Source organism: Staurois parvus, unplaced genomic scaffold (genome assembly GCF_062004578.1).
Source record: "Staurois parvus isolate SC_StPar_1 unplaced genomic scaffold, SC_StPar_1.0 ptg000377l, whole genome shotgun sequence".
NCBI classification, from domain to species: Eukaryota; Metazoa; Chordata; class Amphibia; order Anura; family Ranidae; genus Staurois; species Staurois parvus.
Window position 1 is genome coordinate 201,590 of NW_028318173.1, and position 10,911 is coordinate 212,500.

General features: G+C 39.4%; 1 protein-coding gene across 3 annotated transcripts in view; it reads right to left on the bottom strand.

Annotated features, from left to right (window-relative positions):
• DRP2 (dystrophin related protein 2) overlaps positions 1–10,911 on the bottom strand; it is a 162,956-nt gene that overhangs the window by 47,599 nt on the left and 104,446 nt on the right. For all 3 annotated transcript variants that reach the window (XR_016313966.1, XM_089685516.1, XM_089685517.1), the window contains exons 10-12: positions 8,759–8,833; positions 6,852–7,053; positions 392–477 (exon numbers count right to left, since the gene is read on the bottom strand). Coding sequence is in view for 2 of the 3 variants with exons in the window: in XM_089685516.1 (XP_089541642.1) it covers positions 392–477; positions 6,852–7,053; positions 8,759–8,833 (363 nt within the window). In the remaining variant the exon portion in view is untranslated. The remainder of the gene's footprint in view (positions 1–391; positions 478–6,851; positions 7,054–8,758; positions 8,834–10,911) is intronic.

Sequence of the window (10,911 nt, forward strand, 5' to 3'; positions counted from 1 at the left end):
TCACCCCCACAGTGCTGCCGGCTTCCCTCCTCTCCTTTCCACTGGCAGCTGAAAGCACACAATAGGATGGAGAGTGGGGGAAGAGTCCGGCATATATGTCACATTTACCAGCCCCTGCCTTTCCTGAATGAACACAATGAGTGACCAGTACCAATCACTCATTGTGTTCATTCATAACTGAAGCATAGTTAACTGCGTTTATTATTAGGGGGGTTGGCTGTATGGGGCCCCATGCTTTCTAACAGCAGCCCCGATGCCAGGTATATTTTAGAATATGGTCCTTGAGACTTTATGACCAGCCCCCTATACTTGTCTTTGTATTTTCCCCTTGTTTCATTTCATTCTTAAAATTCTAAGTATTGACTGTCTACTCACACAGTAGATTACTTACATTCTAGTTTTCCCTTGACATCACTGTTACACAAACACGCTATTCCGGCTTTGAAGGAGAGAACCCTGATTCGTCCATTGCGGGCACTAAGGAAACAGAAAGGAATGGGAACCAAGTTTTTGACGAGTTGGTGTCGGAAAAGACTACACAGGGCTCAAAATAACGTACAGGATTTATTTTTTGTGGCTTTAATAATTTTTTTTAAAGTCTATCTTCTGGTGCAAAATCTAATTCCCCCTCTGCTTTTATCTATTACAGGGGGGTAATTAGCATTGTTATAAAATGAATAAATTAATATAGGATTCCAAGGGTGAAGATGGCCAATGGCCATGTTTTGCCTACCCCTATAACCATTTGATGGACTTTTCCTATCAACTGAGAACCTCGTCTTATGATCCTGTTCTGTGGTTCGTCAACAATTTCTTGCTGCGGTGGACACTTAAGAGTAGTCATAGTCTATATACAGTATCTAGTGCACGGTTTCTTAACCAGGGTCCCATAGAACCTTAGGGTTCCTTCAAAGGTTTCCAGGAGTTCCTTGAACAATGAGCAATTTTTGACCCTCAGATAAGTTCCCACTTGACACGAACTGAGCTTTTTAGCTATCTGTAAGGGGGTAATTAGCATTGTTATAAGATACATTAATATAGGACTAAAAGGGTGATGATGGCCAATGGCCATGTTTTGCCTACCCCTATAACCATTTGATGGACTTTTCCTATCAACTGAGAACCTCGTCTTATGATCCTGTTCTGTGGTTCCTCAACAATTTCTTGCTGCGGTGGACACTCAAGAGTAGTCATAGTCTATATACAGTATCTAGTGCACGATTTCTTAACCAGGGTCCCATAGAACCTTAGGGTTCCTTCAAAGGTTTCCAGGAGTTCCTTGAGCAATGAGCAATTTTTGACGCTCAGATAAGTTCCCACTTGACACCACTGAGCTTTTTAGCTATCTGTAAGGGGTAATTAGCATTGTTATAAGATACATTAGTATAGGACTCCAAGGGTGATGATGGCCAATGGCCATGTTTTGCCTACCGCTATTACCATTTGATGGACTTTTTCTACCAACCGAGAACCTTATGATCTTGATCTGTGGTTCCTCAACAATTTCTTGCTGTGGTAGAAACTAAAGAGTAGTCATAGTCTATCACAACAAACATTTTTCTCCTGCGCTAGGAAAGGACTCAATAGGAATGTTCTGGAATTTTCTGTAATATGCACTGCTTGCTGCCCTCAACAGACCGGGGTGGTCCAAATACACTGGATGCAAATGGAGAAACAGAGAAAGGGCGCACCGACCTATTGGCTCTGAGGAAGAGGTTGTGTCTTCGAAACGTGTTAGCCAGTTGGTCATCCAGGGTTCCATCATATGGACTCACATGTTGTTTGGATCATACATCTTGTTCAGTCTGACATGCCTGTGTTTTTATGTCTCTTGTGAGTATGATACTTACTTTGTTTCTTCAATAAATATTTTAAACAATAACGCACTAGGTCGGTGCGCCCTTTTTCTGTTTCTCCATTTGCATCTAGTCATAGTGTATGTAGGAATATCTAGTGCAGGGTTTCTCAGCCAGGGTTCCTTCAGAGGTTGCCAGGAGTTCCTTGAGCAATGTCTGCTTTGCAGATAAGTTCCCACTGACACCATTGACCTTTTTAGCCATCTGTAAGGGGGTAAATCTTCCCAATGACCTCAAGTGTAAGGATCATTCTTTCCACAGAGCATCACACTAATGTATCATGAGTTGTAGATATAGTCATTTTAGCAGGGGTGCCCTGAGACTAGTAAATTGTTTTGTGGGTTCCTCCATGTTGAAAAGGTTAATAACGGCTGGTCTAGTGTATGGGCACGAATAGGTATCTAAATCCCGTCCCTAGTGGAGTGAATCACGACACCACATCCCTGTATTACCAGATATTTGGAAATAATTAGAGATTGGGTTTTTGGGGTGTCATCCCATTTACTGTACACAAAACCTTTTCATAAAAATGATACAAATGACCACATGGCCATCCCATATCATTTCCATATACCAGATACGGCATAACGCCTATACCCTATCCTGAGGAAGGTAGACCTTGACCCGTAAGGTTCTAGGGCAGGGGTGGGCAAACTTTTTGACTTGAGGGCCGCAATGGGTTCATATATTGGACCCGGGGGCCGGACCAAGAGTAGATGAATGATGTGTATGTGTCATCCATAGTAAGTATAGTAATATTCCCCCATAGTAAGCATAGTAATTAATCCCCCATATAGTAATACATCCCCCATAGTAATTAATCCCCCATATAGTAATACATCTCCCATAGTAATTAATCCCCCATATAGTAATTCATCCCCCATAGTAATTCATCCCCCATATAGTAATTCATCCCCCACATAGTAATTCATCCCCCCTATAGTAATTCATCCCCCATATAGTAATTCATCCCCCCTATAGTAATTCATCCCCCATATAGTAATTCATCCCCCCTATAGTAATTCATCCCCCATATAGTAATTCATCCCCCATAGTAATTTATTCCCCATATTAATTCATCCCCCATAGTACTATTCCCCCCCAAGTAGTAAGCCAAGTCCCCCCTGTGTCAATTCACTTACCTTTGCTCCGCGCGTTCCTCTCGCCGTGTTCCCGCGCCGTTCCGGTCTTCAGGGTGGACTGTGAGAGGAGCCTAGCTCCCCTCACGTTCGTCACGCTGCCCCGCCTACACACATCCTGACAGCCAATGTATCACGCTCCGCGGGCCGGATTAAAAGGTCCGCCGGGCCGTAGTTTGCCCATTGCTGTTCTAGGGGCAAGATGGTGGTGATGCCTCATAACAGCCACCTTGTAAGTAGCAACCTTTCCCAGGATGAAGTACAGGCATTACGGTGTACTTGGTAAAGGGCAATTACATGGAAATGATTGGTCATTGGTTGGATAGTGGTTCTACTACTGATAATTTTGCTTTATGTGTTTTAGACAATTTAGAATTTTTATGAAATTTGTATTCCATAAAACAGCCACCATGCAACTAGAACCTTGTGGGACAAAGTCTACCTTCCTCAGGACAGGGTAAGGGCATTATGTAATTGGTAAGGGGCAATTAAATGGGAATAACCAAGGCTCCTTATTTGCAGAGAATAGGTGCAGGTACTCCCCCATTCTGGGTCGCCCGTTGTCTCTGCCCCTTTACCCACCCTTGAGTAACATCCCTTGGTTCCACCCACTGCCCACCTCCCAGTACCGCCCCCTTTAGAAAATACAGAACCAAGCAATTTGCATAATTTGTTACTGATAACAAGAAAGGCAGTAAAAATTAGATTCCCTGCAGCCAGGAACAATAGACCCCCCAGCACCAATAGATTCTTTGCAGCAAAATACCCTCCCCAGCAACAATAAATCCACCCCAGAAACAACAGATCTCCTAACAGCCAGCTACAATAGACCCCTACCTTCACAGTAGTTCCCACCCTACAGCATTTGATCCCCCCAGCAACATAAGACCCCCCTACAGCAACAATAGACCGCCCAGGCAAACAACAGATCCTCTGAAACAATAGACCCCCCCAGTGGCAATAGATTTTCTGCAGCAAAATACCCTCCCCAGCAACAATAAATCCACCCCAGAAACAACAGATCTCCTAACAGCCAGCTACAATGGACCCCTACCTTAACAATAGTTCCCACCCAGCAGCATTTGATCCCCCCAGCAACATAAGACCCCCCTACAGCAACAATAGACCGCCTAGGCAAACAACAGATCCTCTGAAACAATAGACCCCCCCAGTGGCAATAGATTTTCTGCAGCAAAATACCCTCCCCAGCAACAATAAATCCACCCCAGAAACAACAGATCTCCTAACAGCCAGCTACAATGGACCCCTACCTTAACAATAGTTCCCACCCAGCAGCATTTGATCCCCCCAGCAACATAAGACCACCAAGGCAAACAACAGATCCTCTGAAACAATAGACCCCCCCAGTGGCAATAGATTTTCTGCAGCAAAATACCCTCCCCAGCAACAATAAGTCCACCCCACAAACAACAGATCTCCCAACAGCCAGCAACAATAGACCCCTACCTTAGCAATAGTTCCCACCCAGCAGCATTTGATCCCCCCAGTAACATAAGACCCTCTATAGCAACAATAGACTGCCCAGGCAAACAACAGATCCTCTGAAACAATAGACCCCCCCAGGGGCAATAGATCCCCCAGCAGCCATCCTCAGTAGACCCTCGAGCACACACCACCCCCCTGCTATAACATACATTCAGTGCTGGAGATGCTGGAACTGCGTCCCCCCTGACAGGGGTGGACTGACCATTTGGAAACTCCGGCACTGCCCGAGGGCCCGGGGTCAGTAGGGGGCCCCATGAGATGCCCCTGGTACCTTTTTCTTAGGTTTTTTTGAGTTTGGGCAAGGACACAGGGGCCCCATGATCCCCTATTGCCCGGGGGCCCCATGAGTTGTCAGTCCACCCCTGCCCCCTGAAAAAAAGCCCTGGCAAAAAAAACACATATGGTCATTTGTATGATTTATTATAAAAAAGGTTTTGTATATACCTCAGAAATCCCATTTCTAATCAATATCCAAATGGGCATCAAGAGGGTTTCGTTTTGATTCATTTGAATAATTTCGTGTGATTTGTTTTCGGAATTTGTTTCCTTTCATTTTGTTTACTCGTTTTAAAATTTGATTTGAATTCGGTTGAATCGAGTTAATTCAACCAAATTTAGAAAATTCGGATCAGATTCGAAAAGGATCGAATTGGCATTCAAATTTTTCAGTGCTATTCTTTTATTTTCTATTCTATTCCTTTTTATTGTATTCTAATCTATTATATTCTTTTATTTCCTATTCTATTCCATTCTATTCTGTTTTATTCTATTCTTTTATTTTCGATTTTTTTTTTTAATTTATTCCCTTATTTTCTGTTCTATTTTCTTTTCTATTCTATTTTACTCCTTTTTTCTGTTCTTTTATTTTCTATTCTATTTTATTCGATTCTGTTCTCCTCTATCCTTGTCTAGTTCCTTGTTTTATGTTCAATTTAATTCGATTGTTTTATATTCTATTCTACTCTATACCTTTCTATTCATTTATTTTCTAATCTGTTTTGTTATATTCTTTTATTTTATATTCTATTCTGTTCTGTTTCATTCGATTCTATTCTCTTATATTTATTTTTTATGTTCTTTTATTTTATATTCTATTCTGTTTTATTTGATTCTATTCTCTTATATTCTATCCTTGTCTAGTCCCTTGTTTTATGTTCAATTTAATTCTATTGTTTTATATTCTATTCTACTCTATACCTTTCTATTCATTTATTTTCTAATCTATTTTGTTATATTCTTTTATTTTCTATTCTATTTTGTTGTGTTTTACTCTATTCTTTTCTATTTTTTTCTATTCCTCTGTTTTCTACTCTATTTTATTCTATTTTTTTATTTTCTGTTCTGTTCTGTTTTACGGTTTTCTTTTCTATCATTTTATTTTCTATTCTTTTCAATTCCTTTATTTTCTATTCTAATGTATTCTATTCCCTTATTTTCTATTCTACTTTATTCTATTCTAGTTTTCAAATTTGATTTTGTTTTCAAACTAGATCTCATTTTCCAGTTTGATTCAGATCCAAATTTGTTTTGATTTCTTAATACATATTGTTTTGTTATTTTGGATTTGTTTGAATTTGTTACATCCGAATATCAGAATAACGAACAAAAATGCGTCCAAACAAGATGAACCTCACATGTCTAATGAAAGCTGCAGCAGGTACGCTCAGGAAACTCTATGGACAGCACAGTAGCTAAATGGTTAGCACTTAGCACAGTGGTTAGTTGTTGGTTCGATATCCCAACCACGGCACCACCTGCCTGGAGTTTGCATGTTCTCCTTGTGCTTGCATGGGTTTCCTCTGGGTACTCCGGTTTCCTCTCAAAGACATGCTGGTAGGTTAATTGGATCTAAATTGTCCCTAGTATGTGTATGTATGAATGTGAGTTAGGGAGCTTAGATTGTACGCCCCTTGAGGGTTAGGGACTGATGTGGGTAGCACAGTGGCTAAATGGTTAGCACTTCTGCCTGGCAGTACTCGGGTCATTGGTTCGAATCCCAACCACGGCGACACCTGCCTGGAGTTTGCATGTTCTCCCTGTGCCTGCGTGGATTTCCTCCGGGTACTACGGTTTCCTCTGGGTACTACGGTTTCCTCCCAATGACATGTTGGGAGGTTAATTGGCTCCTGTGTAAATTGGCCCTAGTATGTGTGTGTATGAATGTGAGTTAGGGACCTTAGATTGTACACCCCTTGAGGGTTAGGGACTGATGTGATTGTACAATATATATGTAAAGCGCTGCGTGCTATAGAAGTATCTGAAATAAATAATGTAGTAATAGTATACATTGTATATTATTTGTGGATATTCTTGTTGTCATCCAAGAATGAAGGGTTATCTAAGGGCTTACCCATCAAAGACGTTGAGTAACCAGTTGAGGGCCAGGTCCACACACAAAGGAACGTTGACCAACAGTCCGCGTTCTTCTTCTAACCGTTCGTACAGAGAGCTCAGGCAACGAATGACATCGAGTACATCCAGGGAGCGTTCCGAAGACTGCAGGATGTCACTGCTGAATATCTGGGAGACCAGGGGAAGTGTGACCAAGTCCACTGAGGAAGATGGATAAAGGAGGAAAAGGGAAAATGTGGATTAGATGGTTACGTTGGCCAGTGTTCCGCCATTTACTGTTGTCTGGCTTTGAAAATTTTTACAAAAAATAAATCGGTCTCACCTGTGATGGTTTCTTCAGGTCACGATATAACTTGTATGAGTTAAGCCGGCCATACATGGTTTGAAATTTGACTAGTTCAGCAGGGACCAGCAGAATTTCAATCCATGTATGGGCAAGGAAGGTTGTACAGAGGTCCATCTACCAATCAAATTCTATAAAACCACCCTGTCGGATTTTCCCCGCTCAATCAGCTCAACGTGTGGATAGGGGAATCAAGTCAGTTTTTTTCCTTGAACCCGCTGGTTGAGCGAAAAAAAAAATCTCATCTCTGGGCTGTTTAAGTCACATTCTACTGGAGTTTTTCTAAAAGGCTGAAGACAACAATTGGGTAACTTGGTAAGTACAGTCCATTGAGGATCATAAAGACCTGGACAATGGAGGGACCAATCAACCACTCAACAGCTGGCCCAACACAGAAGGGTGAACTCTTCAGTATTTATAGAGTAATTCAAGGACACCACACTCCTACTGGAGTACTGGATCAGTAGATGAAAAGTGGCCTCCCAGGCCATGCCCCCGACGCATTTTGCCCCACCAACAGGGCTCAGTCCTAGACGTTCTCCATGATTAAACGGCGAAACGGAGCTTCTTAGGAGTGCCGCGTCTTTGAATCACACTTTTGTACAGCAGGCTAGGGTGGGCACCTGAGTGTAGTGGACCACTGCAATAGGTTTGATGGACACTTGGAACGGCGCCCTAGGTAATCAAATGGGGTCTTTGGTATTCTAGTGCGATTCAAGGACACCACACTCCTACTGGAGTACTGGATCAGTAGATGAAAAATGGCCTCCCAGACCATACCCCCGATGCATTTTGCCCCACCAATAAGGCTTAGTCCTAGACGTTCTCCATGATTAAGCCCTATGGGTGGGGCAAAACGGGGCTTCTTAGGAGTGCGGCGTCTTTGAATCACACTTTGTACAGCAGGCTAGGGTGGGCACCTGAGTGTAGTGGACCACTGCAGTAGGTTTGATGGACACTTGGAACGGCGCCCTAGGTGATCAAATGGGGACTTTGGTATTCTAGTGCGGTTCAAGGACACCACATGCCTACTGGAGTACTGGATCAATAAATGAAAAGAGGCCTCCCAGGCCATGCCTCCAACGTGTTTTGCCCCGCCAACAGGGCTTAGTCCTAGATGTCCTCATGATTAAGCCCTATGGGTGGGGCGAAACGGGGCTTCTTAGGAGTGCCGCGTCTTTGAATCACATTTTGTACAGCAGGCTAGGGTGGGCCCCCGAGTGTAGTGGACCACTGCAGTAGGTTCAGTGAACGCTTAGGTATTCAAATGGGGTCTTTGGTATTCATAGTTACACTGTCAGGTCAGGTTGAAAAAAAAAAAAAGACGTAGGTCCAAGGAGTTCAACCAATAGAAAAAGTTAAAAAAAAAACAAAAAAAAAAAAACTCTATATACAGAAATCTATACTCAGGGCTGGGACAAGGGGAGGGAAGGAGGGGCGGCCACCCTGGGCACTGAGGTGAGGTTTGGGGGCACCACAAAGTGACTTTCTGCCACTACAAGAGAACTTAAGCTGGGAGGGGAGATTTCAGCTGGGGGGGGGGGGCAGATTTCAGTACTTACATCTCAGCGCCTTTTGCACTCTACGCAGTTTCATTGCCGTCCGGTAGGCGGAGAACTTTATGTTGTTTAGATCTCCTGAAAAATGAGAAGAAAAGTCCACTTTAAGGGATCGGTAAGGGTTACACTTACGGCCATCATTTTTGCCCCTCTGAAAAGGGATCCATGGTGGACACAATTTTCAGAGGCATTGGACAGGTGACCCCCGGAGGAGATATGTCGCTTCCTCACTGCCTATTTCAACCCTTAATACCCCCGGTGATGCAACTGTGCATACAGTAAGTACTGATATGGCTGGTAGCCATGTTAACTTGCACCTAGGCGGTCAGAGAAGGTAAGATCGCAACTCAACCACCATAGATTTTTTTTCTGCCCTTTACCCATTCATTTAAATGAGGACTAAATGCCTTGGCTTATTCTATCATGGTAGTTCAAAATGTAAAAAATAATTATACTCCTGTTCTATCATTTACTATATTTATTTAAATGATTTATAATAATTTATACTGTAATTATATATTTTAATGATTTAATATAATTTAAATGATTTATTTAATATAATGATAATTTACAAATTACAAAAACAAATTACCTATATTAAAAGCCTGATATAAATAAAATGATATAATAAATAACATAATGAATGATATAATAAAAAAATATATAATAAATAATATAATGAATGATATAATAAATTATATAATAATGATAAACTGATATTAAAAATATTATCTAAAATCTAATAAATATAAAAATAAATTACATATAAAAAGGTAATGATATGAATAAAAATGATACAATAAATCTAATAATACAATGAATGATATAATAAATGATATGATAATGACAAACTGATATTAAAAATGATATTATCATAAACTGAATCAATATAAAAATAAATTGCGTATAATAAATGAATATTAATAAAAATGATATAATAAATCTAATAATACAATGAATAATAAATTATACGATAATGACAGACAGATATTAAAAATGATATCATTATCATAAATTTAATCAATATAAGATAAATTACGTATAATAAATGAATAAAGATAAAAGTGATATAATAAATCTAAAAAAAATGATATAATGAATGATATAATAAATTATATAATGATAAACTGATATTAAAAATGTATTATCATAAATCTGATAAATATAAAAATAAATTAAATGATATAATAAATCTAATGAATGATATAATAAATTATATAATAATAAACTGATAAACATTTTTTTATAAATCTAATCTATATAAAAATAAATTACATATAATTAATATAAATAAAAATGATGTAAGAAATCTAATAAATTATATAATGATAAATTGATATTAAAATATTATCATTATTTAATTTATTATTTAATTGTACCACTTTTCAATATATATGATATAATATAATTATAATAATATTAGATTTATGATAGAATTATAATTTATTATAAAATTCATTTAATTTGTTTTATCAAATTATATAACTATCATCACTGGTTTTTATATAATTAAATCTTTATATTTAATTTATTATATAATTATATTAATATTATAAGCAATAGATTGTTTAGCCCGTTCCCAATTACAACCTGTAAAATGTTCGTAGGCGTTATGCCCCATGCTGAGAAAATATTAATCTGCCTTCCAGGCTTTAACCCCCTCAATGCCAGCATGTTTGTTTATTTACAAAAATTGTGTCAAAAAAAAGGTCACTTTGAGGTGTATGCTTTCCAAAAAGCGGTCTTCAAGGTATTTTGTGGGTACAATGAGGGCAGCATATTTGTTCACTGTATACTACAAGTACCCGCAGACTATGTTTTACCAAATCCCTCTTAGCCACACCCAACAAACATACATACATACATACATACATACACACATTCACATACATACATACATACATACATACGTAGATCAATATGCATACATACACACACATGAATACCCACATACACTCACACACCCACATACACAAACCCACATACATACACTCAGAGACCCACATACATACATACATACATACATACATATACATACACACATTCACATACATACATACACACATTCACATACATACATACATACACACATTCACATACATACATACATACACACATTCACATACATACATACATACACACACACATTCACACAG